Raw genomic sequence first — 20,079 nt, forward strand, 5'->3', positions numbered from 1 at the left:
TCTGTACTACTTTTTTGTGCTATAAATAATATTTTGGTAGTGTTTTGCAATGTTTATTTCAACGAAAATTTTGGCGAGGTTCAAAAAATGCAAAATATTTTGTATTTTGTCCCTAATATTTCAGGCAGGGTCAAAGCTACAATGGTGCTGACACCAGAAAACCATTCAATGACATCTTACCTTTACAGACGTACCAAAAGTTTCTTCTTAAATCTAATAGCTGGGAGGCTATAAGTGATTTACTTTTGTGTGTTTTTGTCAGGCAGAAATCTATTTATACCCCCTGAGGGTGTAAGAGGTTAATTAAATCTTCAAGAAACCATTTCAACTTTTGTGTCTGAGGTTGGGTCCTGTCAAACCTCCATATATACCTTGACACCCTTAAATCACGTTGTCTTTCACGCTTGGCCGTGATGCTGTTCAGACCACCGTCAACTGCTCCACTGGTTGCACCACTGAGGTCGAAAATGAAATCCCAGGCAGGGGCGGAGCTAGATGGGGGGGCCAGGGGTGGCCATGGCCAATCATTGGCCACCCCTGTCGCCACCCCTACCATTTTTTCCCTGTAATACACACAGTGGCAGCAGAAATACTCTCAAGTGGAATATTCAAAACATTTTAATCTTTCATTTACTTGACAACAAAAACATTAAGGTTAATTATGTGCATCCATATACTAACATTAAAGATGATAAGCAGCGAATTCATGCTCTTTTCAGAACTAGATTTTGTGTTATAAAGGGGTAAAGAGAAAATGATTAGTCTATTCAGTGAAATCATAGATAACTATTTTAATAAAAACATATTAAATAATCAATTTATGTAGATATTAGTAAAAGTAACCAATAACAAAGGAAAAGATGTTCGCCCCAGAACTCAAACCGGAAAGAATTGTATCCACTATACCTTTTATCTAGGAAGATGTTTAAATATATGGGTCTATTTTTTTAGCAAAGGCTGTAGGAAACGACATAGAAAATATGGATGTTGTGCTCATTAATTTTCCTGTTGGAACACTGTAGCATGACCCTGAGGTTCTGGCTCCTATCCACTTTCGGCCCACCCCTCAGTGTACATTGTTTATTGCCTGGCCACCCTTGTGAAGATTTTCTGGCTACGCCCCTGATCCCAGGAGCCTTCTGGGCCGCCGTGATGTGGTCAGGCTACGCATAAGCGCACAGCCTGCCAAATGTTGGAAGGGCAATATTATTGCCATTACTGTTAATATATGATAGAAATTTACACATTCAGTGATAAAAGGTTACAGGGGATAGTATGGGGGGATGGTGGTCTCTTAAGAAGGGGATGATTTTTAAGATTTTTTTAAGATAAAAACTCGAGTACTGGGGTTCAGGATCCCTGCTCAAGGACCCAGAGTGGAGGCTGTGGGGATCGAGCCGGGTACTTCAACATTCTCAGAGCACAAGCGTACTGCTCTAACCACTAGGCCAACATTCCCAAAAACAAAGAAAAGTGAGAGAATGACTTCTTTTGATTCCAATTAAAGGCTAACATCAGTTTATTGGGGTCTCATTTGTTCTCCAAGAGTTTCCACATTAATGTTTGGTTCTTCTGAATGCAACAGCACTGCTGTGGAGGGAGCCAGAGAGAGAGAGCGTTAGAAAAAGGTCAAAGGTTATCCTGCACTAATCCACTGTCAGTAATGATCTCTCCTCTATGTTTCCCTGGGGTGTTAAACCCAGACCACTTGGCTGGATCAGAACACAGAAAGGAGACTGATGTGTTAATCATAAATTAGAGGTTAAGCCAGAGCGAGCGGGTCAGTCTGAGGTCAGCAGCTCAGCACTTCAGAGAATCAGAAGTGCGAAAAGCTGCGGCTTATTGCTCAGCAGCCCCGGCATAATCGGCCAGGGAGCAAACAATGTACAGTGTGTGTGTCTAGGCTGCTCTGAGCCGAATGTTGATGGTCAACAAAGAATCGATACAAACCTCACCGAGTGACTGGGTTCAGGGTTTTAGGCACCAACTACACTGCAAAAATTATCTAGTAATAAGTAAGAATGTCTTATATTTAAGGAAGAGCTAATTTTTAAAAGCTAGAGATTCAGTGAAAGGAATTCAATGTGTAAAATAGTTCAGTGCTTTAAATTTGCTGCTGAAAAATTCATTGTTTAAAATTTGGTGTAAAAAAAAAAAAGGCAGATTCCATTTAGGCTACTTTTCTTCCATATAAATTAAGGCATTTACCTTTAATTTGAGGAGGTAAATAAGATGATTTCCCAATAGAATGAGTATTTTATCTTGTAAAATAAGATAATTAGATATTATGCTCTTGAAATAAGACAATGCAATAGTTTTTTCTGATTTAAAATATAAATTCTGTTGCATTGTCAAAGTGTCTCTTAACTCCTAAATTCAAGAAAAAAGGCACTTATTTTAAGAAGAATTTACTTATTCAGAATTTTTTTTTTTTTTGCAGTGTAGGAAATCCCTTCATTTAGTGTGGAAACAAAAGCATCCCATATTAAAAAAATTATTTTTAGAAACATGTTTGTTCAGCAAATAGGTTGAATTTGTGATCAAAACAGCTTTGTGTAATTTTGGTCTCATATTTTGATTTATTATTCTGCTAAAATTCATGATCGATTTTGAGTTTTCTGTGACGAAACATTACGGTAGTTTATTTCTGTGATGTGCTTTTTTATTCAGGGCTTTTGGAAAAATAACTGTCCCAAAGTGACACTTGCTATCCTCCTGTCCAATCGTCATTTGAATCTTAAGCATATTAAACAAAAATTGAAAAAATAAATTGCAAATGAAGTGTGTTTGCACCTACTAGTCTGGAATAAGTCAACCAGGCTGTGCAAAGTGTCATTTTCTTAGCAGTTGGTACTCGCTGCTGTAATAACCAGGAAGTAGACGCTATAAACTAGCATGGACCTCAGATGGGAGAAAAATTGAGAAGTTTTCAGCAGAGTGTCGCAACTGGGCAGGTAGTTGTAAATCTAACAACAAGCAACATAATAATTTGTGGAGAATATTTCCTGAATCAGTTTATGCTGAAAATGTGATTAACAGATAGCCTCTTTAGTTCACCGATTTTTTTTTTTTTTTTTTTTTTTTTTTTTGGGAGGGAAAGACATCTCATACGGAAGAGGATTAGGGCCACTGGAAGGAAAAAAAAAAAAAAAAGTTAACTGATTTTTACATTTTATTTCAGTCCAACATGGGAGAAAAGTCAGAATTCTGACTGAATTCTGAGATTAAAGTCAGAATTCTGACCTTTTTCTCAGAATTCTGACTTTGATTCCGGAATTCTGACTTTGATCTCGGAATTCTGACTTTCTTCTCAGAATTCTGACTTTAATCTCAGAATTCAGTCAGAATTCTGACAATAAAAAAAGTCAGAATTCTGAGACTAAAGTCAGAATTCTGAGATTAAAGTCAGAATTCTGACTTTTCCCCCATACTAAACTGAAATAAAATGTAAAAATCAGTTAACTTTTTTTTTTTTCCCCACTGGCCCTAATCCTCTTCCGTAATCTCAAGTGCGTGTTAAAACTTTTTTATAAAGACTTTTTATTTTTTATTTTTTTTGCCATTTCCCTTTAGCCTTTTCTAGTTGGATAGCTTAAAATGCACGATAAGTCCTACAGGCAGGGCTGGACCGGGACCAAATATTGACCCAGTTATTTTGGGTTCTGGCCACCCACCATGATTTGTTCCATTCTATGTGAGGACATCCATCATAACAGAGGAGATATGTACAATTTCAGAAGCTTCAATAATAAATGGTGAAAAAAAATAAATTAAGCCTAAAAGAATGGTAAAAAGGCTGCTCTGATGTTAAGTAACTTTTTTTCCCAGTGTTTTATTTTCACTGTCACAAATACAGAGCAACAAAATTCTCTCTCTGCATTTAACCCATCCTCTTAGGGAGCAGTGGGCTGCCATTGTGCGGCACTCAGGGAGCAGTGTGGGTCTAAGGGTCTTGCTCAGGGAGCCAGAGTGGCAGTCTGTTGATGGGGGTTTTGAACTCACACCCTCAGAATTCCAAGCTCTATGCTCTAACCACTAGCCCACCACTCCCTCCAACTGATCACATCCTCTGATTTGTAATTTCAAAATAAATATTTGATAAAGGAAAATTATTGGGAAATTTAGGTACTGTAAAAACTAAAATAGGAAATTTATGAAACAAGTTATTAATAAAGAAATCATGTTTTTATGAATATTTTTGAGTGATATTAATTTCTACTTTCTTTCACTGGATTATCATTTGATAAATGAATAAGTTCTGACTATATATTGATATATTTAATGATAAATCAGGTTTTTATTACACTATGACAGCCTTGGGCTGCCCTTAAAGGAATAGTACACCCAAAACATGATTAGCCTTCATTTTCTACTCACCCCCATGCTGAACAACACTCTGGAGTACTTTTTTGATATCTCAAATGCATCTGGAGATCTGGGAGGCTTCTTGCTGTCTGCTGACATTCAAATAATGGAGGTCTATGGCGCCCGAGGCAGAAAGGTCCATAAAAGTCCACAGAAAACGTGTCAATATTCCTCCATACTGCTCGTCCAATGTATTCCAAGTGTCCTTAGTGGGTAGCATCCAGAATTTACTCAAAAACAAAGTCATTTAGAATGTTTTTTAAAGCATAAACAGTAGTGTATAGGGTTTCCTAAAAGCGCGTTCACGAGTCTACGGAAACCGCGGCAGACCAAACCAGATGAAAGTGCGCATTCAGCTCAGCAAAGAACTCATGCTCTTCCTCAACACTGAAGTCCTCAGACATTTTTCTTTCGTTGTTTCTTTCTTTGCACAGGTAAACAGCATATTTCTTCTTCTACGCTTGCATTATCGGCAGAGCAGACGCTGAATGCGCACTTTCGTCTGGTTTGGTCTGCCGCGGTTTCCGTAGACTCGTGAATGCGCTTTTAAGAAATCCTATACACTACTGTTTATGCTCTAAGAACATTCTAAATGACTTCGTTTCGAGTAAATTATGGACGCTACCCACTCAGGACACTTGGAATACATTGGACGAGCAGTATGGAGGAATATTGACACGTTTTTTGTGGACTTTTATGGACCTTTCTGCCTCGGGCGCCATAGACCTCCATTATTTGAATGTCAGCAGACAGCAAGAAGCCTCCCAGATCTCCAGATGCATTTGAGATATCAAAAAAGTACTCCAGAGTGTTGTTCAGCATGGGGGTGAGTAGAAAATGAAGGCTAATCATGTTTTGGGTGTACTATTCCTTTAAAATGGGCGTCCCCCACCTGGCCAATGCCCTGTAGATCCAAAGCAGGTCCAGCTCTGGCTACAGATGCTTTACTTCACTTAACCGTGACCATAAGATGCTGTTTCTCATTTAACAAAGAATGATTTTTGTCTACACCAAACTAAGCAGGAGTATTTGGGCATAAAAGTCAGATTATAGTCTCCCCTACCAACTAGATGCAACCCATTTAACGTCTGAAGAGAGTGAAAGGTGTGTGATTAACCCAGATTAATCCATTGTATGCAAAACTAAACCTTTTGTACAGCATTAGAGTGTTTTGGATTGTCAGTGTGATGCAGAGTCTGTGACATGGTTTAGTTTTCTCAACAGTTCAGCAGTCTGATGGCGGTGGGGGAGAAGCTGTTATGGAATCTGCTGGTCCTGCATTGAATGCGTTGAAGCCTCTTCCCAGAGGGCAGCAGGGAGAACAGTCCATGGTGGGGGAGTCAAGGGTCATTGATGATGTCACGGGCTTGGGACACGCAGCGCTGGGATGAAATGTCTTTAATGGAGGGAAGAGGAGCCCCCATGATCCTCTCTGCTGTTCTCACCTTCTTCCAGTCTGAGGCGCTGCAGCCTTCACACCACACAGGGAGACAGCTGCTCAGAACGCTCTCTATGGTGCTTCTGGAGAAGGTGGGGAGGATGGGTGGGGGCAGGTGGGCTCAAGTGAGCCCAGAGCATCATACATCCTCCACCATATTCAGCAGTATGCATGAGGTGCTCCTTTCAGGCTGAATCCACTCTGAGGTTTTCGTTTTTAGTTAAAGTCTCAGTTGCATCCAGACATTTACAATCATGATCATATAAAAACTGTCGTCTATGAAAACCTTCAAACAGCTGGTTTGTCATTTACTGAATGACTGTTTTTGCTCTGATGTGGGTTTTTTTTTCCACATTAAAGACTATTTTTAATATGTTCTGTTTTCTTTGGTTGTTTGCAGATCTTGTTCTTGTGGTTTTGCTCAGTTTCATGTTTATAGTATCTGGAGAGTTTGCTTTCCCCAGTTTCCTTCTCCCCCTGCTAGTTTAAAAACCTCATTGCGTTCATTTGTTGAAGGATTCTCCAGCTACCTATATATCATCCTTCATTTCACTGCTCTTTGGATCCTTATCCAGCCTCTTTTCCTAAAGCTGCTTTTCTGTAAATAACTTTTTCTTACCGTATCCTGATTTAAGTCTAACACATTTGCCTTTTTTAAATGCCGTTATCTTGTCTGTTTTTTAAACGTTGCTTAGAGAAATTACCTTAGAGGTTAGGTTATAGTTACACCTCAGGGACGAATAAATGTGTAATTAGAAACAAAAGGCTTATAAACAGTCTGATAAACTTTAAAAACGAAATAAAAAAATATCAATAAATCATCATAACTACTTTGGTTTCCTAATTCTCTATTTAAAAAGAAACTGGTACTAACGAGTTTTCCTGTTTTATGAGTCTGCAGTGCATGAGGAAAATCTCTAACAAGAACCGCATCACTTGTTCCAATTTAAAAATGTCGCCTCCGGGGAACTGGCAAACGTTTGTTAGATGGAAAGATACACAACCTCTGCTATGTATGACTAATACTTGGCTCTTAAAGAAGATGTCGACAAGTTGTTTTAATAAAGGCTGCATAAGAAAATACAAAAAGACAAAGATGGGATTTTTTATATGACAAGGCAAGCTATAAAACATGAATGTGGTTTTAGGGAAGCAAAGCGATCGACTGACAGAACCAAAAAACACAGCATGTATAAAAGAGTTCTTTATTTCTAATAAAGATGAATATATGTGAACATGTAAGACATTTTGATGATTTACTGCATGATTAATTAATACATTCCTCCAAACTGCTTTACAAAAATCCATGTAACAGATAAGCAGACAACAGATAATGTGGTCTAATTCATTGATGCTATGCAGCAAACTATACAAATATCTGTCTTGAAAGTTAACTGGGACAAAAATGTAGCATCAAACATGAAAACCTGCGCCGTGTTTTTTTTTAAAGTACACTTTTTAGACACACAAAGGACACATACATTGTATGTGTTTAGTATTTGTTGCTTGTCAGGACATAAAACTCTAACTACACCATTCACAGATTCAGCAGTCTGTTTAAATATCTAATTTCTACAAAGTGAATTTACATTTTCTTTTTTTTTTTAAAGTACAAAGTGCAAATACTATGGTTTCCACTGTTGCCGATGGGTGAGGGCAGATTCTCGGACTGAGAGGGCGGTCTTAGAAGTCGGGCTTATCCCTGCTTCCTCGAGGGGTTCTGCAGACGGAGAATTAATTTCTGTTAGACTAACAGCTTTGATGTTTACAGTTTACCTCTAATGACACCAGATCTATGATAGAATTAACCCAAAACTATATTAACCCCTTAAACCCGGCAGGCCCGGTACAGGGCCCAGCTGACACCTGCTCATGTTTATCTATTCATAGAAATGGCCAAAACGCAGTCACATGGTGTTTCATCCACACACCTTTCAAATGGGGCTTTAAAATTTCTAAAACATGTTTCAAAATAAATTTTTTTCACAAATAATTATTGTTTAAAAGCTGTGTAAACAAATAAAATGAGATTTAAAATTCCACCTGATGTGTAACTCTGCTGGAGTAATGCAACAGCAGGAATTTATTTATAGCCCCGCCCCCTAATGGCCACCATCATTGGAAACTAGAGGCTCAGACCTTTTAAGGAGGGGTCAGAGGTCATTGTGTGACCATTTCAGATGATGCACTGCAAAAAACATCTAGAAATAAGTAAAAAAATTCTTAAATTAAGTGTATTTACCATTAATTTGAGCAGGTAAAGAAGATGATCCGCCAATAGAATGAGTATTTTTTTTAGAAATAAGACAATGCAATTGTGTTTTCTTATTTTAAGTGAAAATTGTCTTGTTCCATTGGCAAAATGTCTCTTTTACCTCCTCAATCTAAAAAACAAATGTACTTAGTTTAAGAAAAAATTACTTGCCTAGCTTTCGTTTTTCCAGTATAACACATTGAACATTTGGATTCAAGCTGTCCAAAGCTGATAAATATGAGATTCAGACACAGATTTTTGAATCAGTCAAGATCAGCTACTACACTGTAAAAAATCAAAATCTAGATAAGTAATTTTTTATTCAAAGAAGTGCATTTGTTCTTAGTTTGAGAAGGTAAAAGAGACATTTTGCCAATGGAACAAGACAATTTACATTTAAAATAAGAAAACACAGTTGCATTGTCTTATTTCAAGTGCATTTTATCTAAATATGTTATTTTAAGAAAAAAACCGACTCATTCCATTGGCAAATCATTTCATTTACCTACTCAAATCAAGGGTAAATACACTTAATTTATGACATTTTTACTTACTTCTAGATAATTTTTTCCAGTGTACTAGGTACTAAACAAAGGAAAAATCCTAAAGAAGAAGGGAGGAAATGAACACTAATCCAATCTAAACCCTTTTTATGAAATGATTGATCACTGATTATACACTGGAAAAATTATGTAGAAAGTAGTAGTAGAAGTAACACTTTTTTAAGATACCCTTAATTTGAGTAGGTAAATTAGATGATCTGCCAATATAATGAATATTTTTACTCTAAGATAATTAGATAATATAGACTTGAAATAAGACAAAGCAATTGTTTTATGTAAATTGTCTTGTTCCATTGGCAAAACTGTCTCAATTACCTCCTCAATTCAAGAAAAAATGCACTTAATTTGAGCAAAAATTACTTATTTAGATTTCCATTTTTTTGCAGTGTGTAACTGCGTTACATAAGCTTGCTCTGTTATTCTTATTTTCCATTCAGTTTGGTGATATTACGGTAATTTTCAGTTAAAATAACGGCTAAATCTTAGGAGCAACGGCTTTTCCCTACGAAGAAGGTCTACAATAATGTCAATCAGCACATTTGTCTGACCAGATAAGAAAACACAATTGCATTGTCTTATTTCATGTGCATATTATCTAATTATCTTATTTTAAGAGTAAAAATAACCATTCCATTGGCCAACTACCTCATTTATCTACTCAAATTAAGGATAAATACACTTAATTTAAGACATTTTTACTTATTTATAGATCGTTTTTCCAGTGAAAGCTATCTAAAAGATTGTAAAGAATCTGCTCCTTAAATTTTCAGCAATTAGTTACTTCAAAATGGGTTCAAATGGATCAAAATTCAGCAAAAAATGCCTCCATAATGTGGATTCATATTTACATGATTTAAATCCTGTTTCCACCGATCATGTTTCAGACGTCTCCTCCTCTTTATGGAAACTTTTATTTCGTAAATTTGAATGTTCAGACAGGAAACATCAGAACAAAAACCAGATAAATAAATCAAAAGAAAAGGGTTTAGACTTACAGGACTGTTTGTATCAAAGTGCACACTTACGGGAAGTGTGCAAAAACTGAACATCCTGAGAAACCTTTAAGTTTTGATTGTTTGAAACTGGAAGAAGCTTGAAACAGCCGAGGGGCTCCCAGATTTGGCTTCCTAATCAGAATGAAGAATCTGTGCAGGCAGCTGTTGGTCAGACAAGTGAGCAAGAACCCAAACCAACTCAGCTGTTGCTAATTAGGTGGCATGAGGGATATGACAGCTCCGTTCCGACAAAAAAAAAATTGAGTAAAAGAAACATCAAGATAACAGAGAAGGAGCTGCTGAAGCTGTTGATCAATGTTCTAGCTCAGGGGTCTTCAATGTTTTCCAGGCCAAGGACCCCCAAACTGATGGCAAGGTGGAGTGGGGACCCCCTTATTATATATATTGTTGTCAGGACTCCTGTTTTGTTTCTGTGTTTTCTGTGTTTGTCTCCCTTCATTCACCAGGAGGCGCCTGGTTCTGGTCCACCTCCTCACATACCTGCGGATGGTTTCCTCGTTAAACGGAGTGTTCTTAAAGGAATAGTACACCCAAAACATGATTAGCCTTCATTTTCTACTCACCCCCATGCTGAACAACACTCTGGAGTACTTTTTTGATATCTCAAATGCATCTGGAGATCTGGGAGGCTTCTTGCTGTCTGCTGACATTCAAATAATGGAGGTCTATGGCGCCCGAGGCAGAAAGGTCCATAAAAGTCCACAAAAAACGTGTCAATATTCCTCCATACTGCTCGTCCAATGTATTCCAAGTGTCCTGAGTGGGTAGCGTCCATAATTTACTCGAAACGAAGTCATTTAGAATGATGTTAGAGCATAAACAGTAGTTTATAGGATTTCCTGAAAGCGCTCGCCTGCACGTTCACGACGCTACGGAAGCCGGCAGACCAAACCAGATGAAAGTGCGCATTCAGCGTCTGCTCTGCCGATAATGCAAGCGTAGAAGCAGAAATGTGCTGTTTACCTGTGCAAAGAAAGAAACAACGAAAGAAAAATGTCTGAGGACTTCAGTGTTGAGGAAGAGCATGAGTTCTTTGCCGAGCTGAATGCGCACTTTCATCTGGTTTGGTCTGCCGCGGTTTCCGTAGTGTCAGGAACGTGCAGGCGCGCGCTTTCAGGAAATCCTATACACTACTGTTTATGCTCTAAAAACATTCTAAATGACTTCGTTTCGAGTAAATTCTGGATGCTACCCACTCAGGACACTTGGAATACATTGGACGAGCAGCATGGAGGAATATTGACACGTTTTTTGTGGACTTTTATGGACCTTTCTGCCTCGGGCGCCATAGACCTCCATTATTTGAATGTCAGCAGACAGCAAGAAGCCTCCCAGATCTCCAGATGCATTTGAGATATCAAAAAAGTACTCCAGAGTGTTGTTCAGCATGGGGGTGAGTAGAAAATGAAGGCTATCATGTTTTGGGTGTACTATTCCTTTAAGCTGCTGACTGCCACTAACTCAACGCCAGAGTGTTTGCCAGTTTAGGGTACTCTAGCCAAGCTGAGTTTTTGTCAACCTGAGTTTAACTTTGTTTTGTCTTTTCCTGCTAACTGGCTCTCCCGGACCTTCACTACCTGGAAGGATCAACTGAGCTTCAAACTGAGCTGTGATTCAAACAGGAGGTTTGGATCCACATTCCCCAAGAGATCCTTTGAGCTTCTCAATGAGAAAGGGATTATTCTCCACAACGACCCGTTCAAGTCCCGTAGGAAATCTGAGTGGCAGTCAGTTTCTCCGTTCTCCAACAATCAACCGCATTCTGGGTAAAACGGAATCAGACAGACACTGGAACCACGGCACACAGACAGGAGTCAAGGACACAACTTTACTGGAAACGTGAGTCGGCAACCAAATCCTCTTCTCCAAGTTTCACGAGTCAAATTCCCCACTGAGCCGGAACTAACCGCTGTGTCTTCCCCTCACTTTACAGTTCCGGTTGAGCAGTGTTCTGAGCGACACTTCTCCCTCTGTTTACTTCTCCAATAAAACCCGTTAAACCTTTTCCCTGGACTCTCTGTTCGGTTTTCTGCATTTTTGGGTCAGAACTTTGAAACATCATGACAATTGTATGAAATTGTATTAAATCAAACTGGTCGTATAGTCACTCTATTACAGATGGAGTAATGTAACAAAAGTAATTTGGGATTAATTTGGGATTATTGAAGTATTTCTGGTTCTGATTCCTGGTTGATGGGACAGGTGTTGTGAATGAAACGGTGCCCAGTTTGAAAGATCTCCTGTGTGTCGCTGAATGTGTGCATTGATGACTGAAAGACATCTTCTGCCTCCATTTATCTGTTTACTACAGTGTGTTGAATTCATGTTGATGTGGATTTAAAGACATTTCAATTAGTGGGGAAAAAAACTGCAGGGGGGAATATAAAAAAAAAAAAGTCTAATCAACCAAAACATTCTCGACCCCCATGCAGTACCTCTGTGGAACCCCTAGGGGTTGCGGACCCCCTGTTGAAGACCTCTGTTCTAGAGCTGTTCTAGAGTTATTAATGCTGCAAACTCGACCTGAATGAGACAGCAATGCTAAATAAAACCCAAAAAGAGCCAACATATTGAAGGCTGTGGTTGCTGCCAAAGATGCTACAAAGAATTGAGCACAGCTGAAAAAGTATGAACAGTTTCCATTTTCAATACATTTGGAAATATTTTTTAATACATCTTTTTTACTTTGTTATCATGTGTAGAAGTTCAAGGGAAAAAATAGATCTGATTTGACAAAAATGTTTGAAAAAGTAAAACTGTGTGAAATCTGTCTGGATTGACTGAATCTAGAACTTATGCTTATAAAGCTGTTTTTAAGTGATGTATCTAAAGGTTCTACCTGTAAATATATTTATTTTTACTTACTAGTTTACTGGAGGGCAGGTCTTCCCCAGATTTGACTCCTGTAATACAAAAAAAGAGTTTATTTCAACAACCTAAAAAATGATGAAGAAAAATACCATTGAAAGTTCAGACCAACCAATGGGCTCCAACAGAGCTGTTTCTATTTGGTTCCATTCATAAAAGGACTTTAGTTCTGATCTTAAGAAAGGTGGTGTTTTAAAACGGATGCAAACATGACTTTAGATGCAGAGCAAATCTTTATAGAAAGTGATTTCCTTTTGCATTTTTAGCCGTAAATGTGCGTGCAAATCATTTTTGGTGTGTGTGCCGCATTAATATGGGTTGAGGAAAAGCAAAATGCAAAAGTGTGCATCTCTTATTCATTACAGGAGGGATTTTTATCTCCCTTGATTTATTAAAACATAATCATGCATGACGCATGTTTGTTTTTGCTTTTTTACTTTTCTTCATAGCTCTAAGAAAGTCTTCCTATGTGAGCAGCGCTATAAATATTAGTATTTTCATTACTATCTTTTAAATAATTATCATTATGGTCTTCATCTCCAGGGCTTAGAAACTCAAATTTATTTTTCTCCACTCTTAAACTGCTATTAGAACAAGCGATCTGCTCATTTTAAAGGGCAAAACAAACCGGTTCCATGTCTTAATATTCACACAGATCACCTGCAAAATGGCCACTTATATTAAAAAAATGCAAAAGCAATTGAGCCCCTTTTATTATTTGGAGACTTTAAAGATGAAAGTAGAGTTTTTACTTCAAAAAGATGTAGACCAATAGAAATTTTACATTTTAAGCACAGCTTTTATTGAATTAAATAAAGTTTTGGTGTACTGAATATATAGTTGATGAGTTTAATGCTGGAAGGAAATTTTGTCCCTGGGCTGAAACCATAACCCACCTCTCTGCAGGGCAAACAGATTTTCATCTATTTCGAGTTAAGATCGTGGAAAGTCTTTTTATGACCAATTAAGTTATTTTAATTTCAGTAGTGTTTCCCTTCACATAAGAGGCCCGGCTCTGTGATTTAAGTTAGGTCAAAGGCTGAATGGGGCCTTAAGAAAAAAATTGAACTTGGGCTCTTCTTCCTGTTAAGAACATTAACAGCACTAACAGAGTTTCAGTTTAGGTTTGGTTAAATCTGGGTCGAGTTCAATATGTGATCAAATTAAATATCAAACTTCTTGATTACAAAAACCAAACAATGAAAACTATTATTTGCACTTTTACAAACAAGCCTATTTAGACTTAGAAATCTTGGCAGATGGCCGCTCACACTGAGCCTGGTTCTGCTGGAGGTTTCTTCCTGTTAAAAGGGAGTTTTTCCTCTCCACTGTCGCTACAAGCATGCTTAGTGTGAGGGATTGCATTCGAGTCAATGAGTCGATGCAATTAACTGGAAAACTTTTAATCAATTTGACTGTATGATCTGGTGAACTGATATTAATATTAATATATTAGATAAATTATATATATTACAATAAATTAATCAATTAACAATTAATTACCTAGTATTTAATTGCTTTAAATCTTACATTCTAATTTTAAACTCTAAATCTATATAGGCTGAAACCTTCAGATCAAATTTATGTTCTTGTAGTTCTTAACACAAAAATGGGAAAGTCTTAGATCTATGCTTTCAAGCATGAGCAGCGGTAAAGTCTGCAGACATGCAGCACCTGTGCATGGGGGGGCAAGATGTGACCTTTAGGCCAATGGGTCAGCTGTTTGAGCTGAGACTCAGCAATCAGTGGGAGGGATGGTGACCGAACCTCAGGTCCACAGAGACGCAGGACGCTTCCAAAGGAGCTGAATCAGCTCTGAGGTCGTCCAGGTTTTTGTTTTACGATGATTGCTGACCGGTTCTAACCGTCAACAGATCACAAACGTGGTCCTGACTTTGACTCCTTTGTCTTTTCAGTTTTTGTTCCTTGTTATTTTTTAGTCTTTAAACCTCTGATGTAGGGCTGCAACAACGAATCGATAAAATCGATAAAAATCGACTTTTAAAAGCGTTGGCAACGAATTTCATCATCGATTAGTTGTGTCGCGCGATTATTGCGTCATCCGCCGCGCCGTCATCACTGCCTCTTGACTGAAAGAGGAAGAAAAAAAAATACGGCAGAGCGAGTCAGCGCCGCAGGTGCAGTGTTGCCAACTCCGCGACTTTTCAGACCCCTCCAGCGACTATTTTTCAAAAAAGCGACTAGCGACAAATCTGGCGACTTTTTTCGGTGTCACTGGCGGCTTTTGGGGACTCTTACGTGAAAGCATGCATGTTCCTACTCTGCCGTGGGGCGCCTCCCCCACCCCAACCGCGTTTTCCCGCAGGAGTCCCTCTCAGTCAGAGCCTCAGCGTCCAGACTGCAAATGAAGCGCGCATGCACCGGGATTGACGGCGCAAATTGATCACAATAATTAAAATAGCCTGTGCTTTGTAAAGCGAAAAAAGTGATAACATGCAACTTTTTTCAAAAGAAATTAACATGGCACGGAACCACCATGTTTGTTTGGTTTTAAAGTGGGGAAACGTAACGTTAGTTTCTCAGGTAGCTCATCTGATGCTTTCCTTACCGTGTTAGTAGGTTACAGACAGTGATAAGGTTGGCTACTTATTTTACTTTTAATTTCATTTGAATTAGCTTAAGCAGCGTTTATATTTACTTTATAAATAAATTAACTTGCAAATTATGAGGGCAAGACTTTTAAAGTTTAAATCTTCTGGCAAAGATAAAGTAAAGATGATCCTGCAATTTATAGAAGTAAAGCAGAATAAAATCCAGCAAGATCAGTAATATGTCAATTAATTATATGCCACATTCCCATGTAAATATCTGTCTTTGGAGGATGTGTGTTTTAGCACCCCTAGTTCTCTCATTTTTATTCCAAATACAATTTATAATTTGAATCACAGGGCTATTTTTATCTCTATGGTTCAGTATTTTCTCAAGTAGCAACTTTAACTGCTGTACTTTCCTGTCTTAAAAGGCAGAACTCTTCTAGTCTAAAAAAAACTCATTTGTTGAAATGGGGGGCCTATTGTTTGAACCCCTTAGAGGCTTTTAAAAACAAAAATGTCTTTTTTTGCGCTTTATGAAACAAAGTAGCCTATATTTTGTGGATGTACAGCTACATTTCTCATGTAAGTTTGCGTAGTTTTAACACAAACATTTATTTTTCATATTGCACCAGTACAGTTAATGAGCAACCTGTACTTGTGTGCTTGTTTGTTCTGTCTAAAATGTTTATTTTGGAATAAAGAGGTTAATATAAAAAATATTTTTTGTCCGATTCATCGATTAATCGAAAAAATAATCGTCCGATTCATCGATTTTTAAAATAATCGTTAGTTGCAGCCCTACTCTGATGGTAATTCTTATACTTACACTGCAAAAAATGTAAATCTACATGAGTCATTTTTTCTTTAAATAAGTGTATTGTTTTCTTGATTTGAGGAGCAAAGAAAGACATTTTACCAATGGAACTAGACAATTTGCATTGAAAATAAGAAAAAAACAATTGCATTGTCTTATTTCAAGTGCATATGATCTAATTATCTTATTTTAAGAGTTAAAATTAGGGATGCACGATATTGGGATTTTGGCCGATATCCGATATGCCGATATTTTAAAACTCATGTAGCCGATAACCGATATCGTTACCGATGTTAAAGCTGGACAAAAATAAGTAGTCATAGAAAATATCAGTTTTGTTATCCATTTCTGACACTTTGAAAAATAATGTACTCAAATATATTTTCATATGCTGATATCAAATAGATTTTTAAAAACGCGGTATCGATCTATTTTACTTTCAAAATCTCGTGAAATTTCATCGTTCTGTTGCAAACTCTCGTGATATTTTGCAAATTCTTGTGAGATTTTGTTAGTAAAATAGATCGATACCGCGTCAATATATCAACATATAACCATATGGCATTATTTCGTGAATTTTCGGGAGATTTCGTAGCATAACGATGACATATAGCAATATTTCATTAGTAAAAGAGATTGATATGGTGTTTTTAAATGGCAATATATCAGCATATGAAGATATTGGGATATTTTAATGTATCAATATTTTTCCCTCGTCTTTAGAAGTTTTTAAGTCTGTAAAAAAGAAGTTTTTGAGGAAGAAGAAGTAGTAGTATTTTTTATTTTTTTTTAGACTTTAGAAACTCAGAAGCTGATCAAATATCGGGTTAAATATCGGTGGGGTGGCCGATGTCCGATATTCAGTTTTAAGGCCGATACCGATAGGGGGCCGATTATATCTTGCATGCCTAATTAAAATATTCATTATATTGGTAGATCATCTAATTTATCTACTCAAATTAAGGGTAAACACACTTAATTTAAGAAAGTGTTACTTTTACTACTACTTTCTACATCATTTTTTCCAGTGTATAATCAGTGATCAATCATTTCATAAAAAGGGTGTAGATTGGATTAGTGTTCATTTCCTCCCTTCTTCTTTAGGATTTTTCTTTTGTTTAGTAACTAGTAGTAGCTGATCTTAATAGACTGATTCAAAAATCTGTCTGAATCTCATCCTTATCAGCTGTGGACAGTTTGAATCTAAATATTCAATGTGTTATACTGGAAAAAAGAAAGCTAGACAAGTCATTTTTTCTTAAATTAAGTGCATTTGTTTTTTAGATTGAGGAGGTAAAAGAGACATTTTGCCAATGGAATAAGACAATTTACACTTAAAATAAGAAAACACAATTGCATTGTCTTAAACTGCAAAAACGATCTAGAAAGAAGTAAAAAATTCTTAAATTAGGCGTATTTAGCCTTAATTTGAGCAGTTAAATTAGATTATTTGCCAATGGAATGAGTATTTTTACTCTTCAAATAAGAAAATTAGATAATATTCACTTGAAATAAGACAATAAAATAGTTTTTTCTTATTTTAAATGTAAATTGTCTTGTTCCATTGGCAAAGTGTCTCACTAACCTCCTCAATTCAAGAAAAATTGCACTTATTTTAAGAAAAAATGACTTATTCAGATTTCATTTTTATGCAGTGTATTTCTAGTACATATTATAGTACATCATTATCTTATATTAAAAATACTAATTGCATTGGCAAACTATCTCATTTACCCACTCAGATTAAAGGTAAATACACTTATTTTAAGAAATGTTTACTTATTTTTAGTTTGTTTTTCCAGTGCACTTAAATACTAAGACTTGCGAGGCTGTTTCTTTCAGCTTACCTTCTTCCTTGGTCACCCCGAGGCAGCCCATCAGCTCCTGCAGGGAAAGCGCCTTGTTGTTGGTGATGTCGCAGTACTCCACAAACTTCTTCACACACTTTTTTGGCTTGGACTTTTTGCGCAGGAAACGCTTGAAAGGCTTGATCTCCTTCTTTCCGATGTCTCCGCTGCCATTTTTATCTAGCTGACTGAAATACCAGTGGACAACCCTCTCCTCCAGAGTGTGGCTGGGGTCAGGCTCTGCCATCCTAAGGGACACAGAAAAATACATCTCAGTAAAAGCAAATTTCAATGAAAACGGGATTCATTAAATTTATTCAGTGAAAACTCATAAATTGTGAGGATTTATTGCACACAGATTGATCTACACTGGAAAAAAGTATTCTTGAATTGATGAGGTGAGATACTTTGCCAATGGAACAAAACAATTTACATTTAAAATAAGAAAGAAAACTATTTAATTGTCTCATTTCAAGTGTATATTATCTAATTACCTTATTTTAAGAGTAAAGATCCAAATCATCTTATTTACCTACTCAAATTAAGGGTGAATACACTTAAGAGATTTTGACTTATTTCTAGGTCGTTATTGCAGTGTATCCCCAGTTTATTATGGATTACCTACTTCAGTTGCATTTTATCTAATTATCTTATTTTAAAAGTAGAAATACTCATCACATTGGCAAATCATCTCATTTACCTACTCAAATTAAGGGAAAATACCCTTAATTTAAGAAATGTTTACTTTTTTCTAGATCGTTTTTCCAGTGTATTCAATTGACAAGAAGTGTCTCACTTTCCTCCTCAATTCAAGAAAAAAAGACTTATTTATATTAAATTTTTTGCAGTGTAGGGAAATTCAGATTAGAGGATCAATGCAATTTTATGCAGAAATGCAGGGCTGTTTAAATGCATATGCAAACATTTATATGTATTAATTATTGTGGCTTGTCATGACAGGGATCAGGTTCTGCTCAGGTGTTCAGAAAGCCCCTCTTGCTCTGTTAGGTCATCTGCATTGTTGGCTCTGCTCTCTGTCATCTTCTACTCTGTAGTTTTCCATATGGCTGAAGTTGGTTGTTGGCCAGTTAAGCATACTGGTACCATTGTGATTATGCATTGGTACCTTTCAGACCCGCTTCATCCTGTTTGACAATAGATCCTTAGAGAAATTGACCGGCTTCTATTGATTGTACCAAAACTACACTTAAGCCAAGCAGAGGTCCCACCTTTTCAGTGTCGGTGTTCTGTCAGATGAGCATACCCAGTCAGACCAGCATACCCATAGTCAGAACCTGTTTATCCCTTTAATTTATCCCTGTAGTTTTGTACGAAAAATACGCTTTAAACTACCTTATATTAAAAAATATTTAATTGCTTTATGGTGTTTTTTGAAGCGTATGGTGATTTGACCTTAAATAGTTTTTTTGTACATAATTAAAGGCATAAACGTTCGTCGAGGTAGTTTAAGGTGTATTTTACGCACAAAACTAAGGGAATAAATGCAAATCTGACATATTGCGCTTGCTTATTTACTATGAGTATGCTTGTCTGATGGGGTATGCTCATCTTACAGAACAGCAGCTCCAAAATGATACAACAAGTTGATATTAAATGTCTGTCTGAGAAAAAAAAACTCTTTTTAGCGTCAGAAGTTCCTTACACAGAGTATGAAGTAGGGCCAAAAATGTAATCAATTAATCTGACTTTATTCTCATTTTATTTATGCTTTTAGTCTCAGAATTAAAATCTATCACCACAGCTGAGGATTTTCACTTCACTCTCTGAGAATAAAGTCAGAACTTTGAGATTAAAGTAAAAAATTATCAACCTTTTTAATTTCCTTGAGTGGCCATTTTTATTTTTCCGGTGGTTCTAATCCTTCTCAGTTTCTGGAAGTGGTGGCATGACATAATATGAAATGCTGAGGTTCATTCTCCAAAAAGCTACACCGCAAAGACCATCTAAAAATAATTACAAAATTCTTAAATTAAGTGTTACCCTTAATTTAAGAAATTAATCTTATTATAATCTTATTAACAGGTAAATAAGATTATCTGCCAATTTGTTGGTGTTTAATGGAGTTTTTTACTCTTAAAAGAAGATAATATGCAGTTGAAATAAGACAATCCAATTGTTTTTTTCTTTTTTTACACATGTCCCATTAGCATAGTGTCTCAATTACCTACTCAATTCAAGAAAAAACGCACTTATTTTAAGATAAAAAATTAATTATTTGGATCAAACTTTTTTTGCATTGAACATTATTAGTTATAGGATTGCCAAAAGACATATATGGCATGTCAGGGTCCTGGTTCTGTTAAGTTTTCTGCGAGTTTTCAGTTTAAAGGTACACTAT

General features: G+C 36.7%; 1 protein-coding gene across 2 annotated transcripts in view; it reads right to left on the reverse strand.

The window, feature by feature from the left end:
• Positions 1-7,343: 7,343 nt before the first annotated feature.
• smoc2 (SPARC related modular calcium binding 2) overlaps positions 7,344-20,079 on the reverse strand; it is a 70,181-nt gene continuing 57,445 nt past the window's right edge. For both annotated transcript variants that reach the window (XM_038281423.1, XM_038281424.1), the window contains exons 12-14: positions 17,721-17,968; positions 12,502-12,539; positions 7,344-7,523 (exon numbers count right to left, since the gene is read on the reverse strand). In XM_038281423.1, the coding sequence (XP_038137351.1) occupies positions 7,500-7,523; positions 12,502-12,539; positions 17,721-17,968 (310 nt within the window). In that variant the 3' untranslated portion in view covers positions 7,344-7,499. The remainder of the gene's footprint in view (positions 7,524-12,501; positions 12,540-17,720; positions 17,969-20,079) is intronic.

The sequence above is a fragment of the Cyprinodon tularosa genome, unplaced genomic scaffold, assembly GCF_016077235.1.
Source record: "Cyprinodon tularosa strain WSP-4 unplaced genomic scaffold, ASM1607723v1 ctg170, whole genome shotgun sequence".
Taxonomy (NCBI): Eukaryota; Metazoa; Chordata; class Actinopteri; order Cyprinodontiformes; family Cyprinodontidae; genus Cyprinodon; species Cyprinodon tularosa.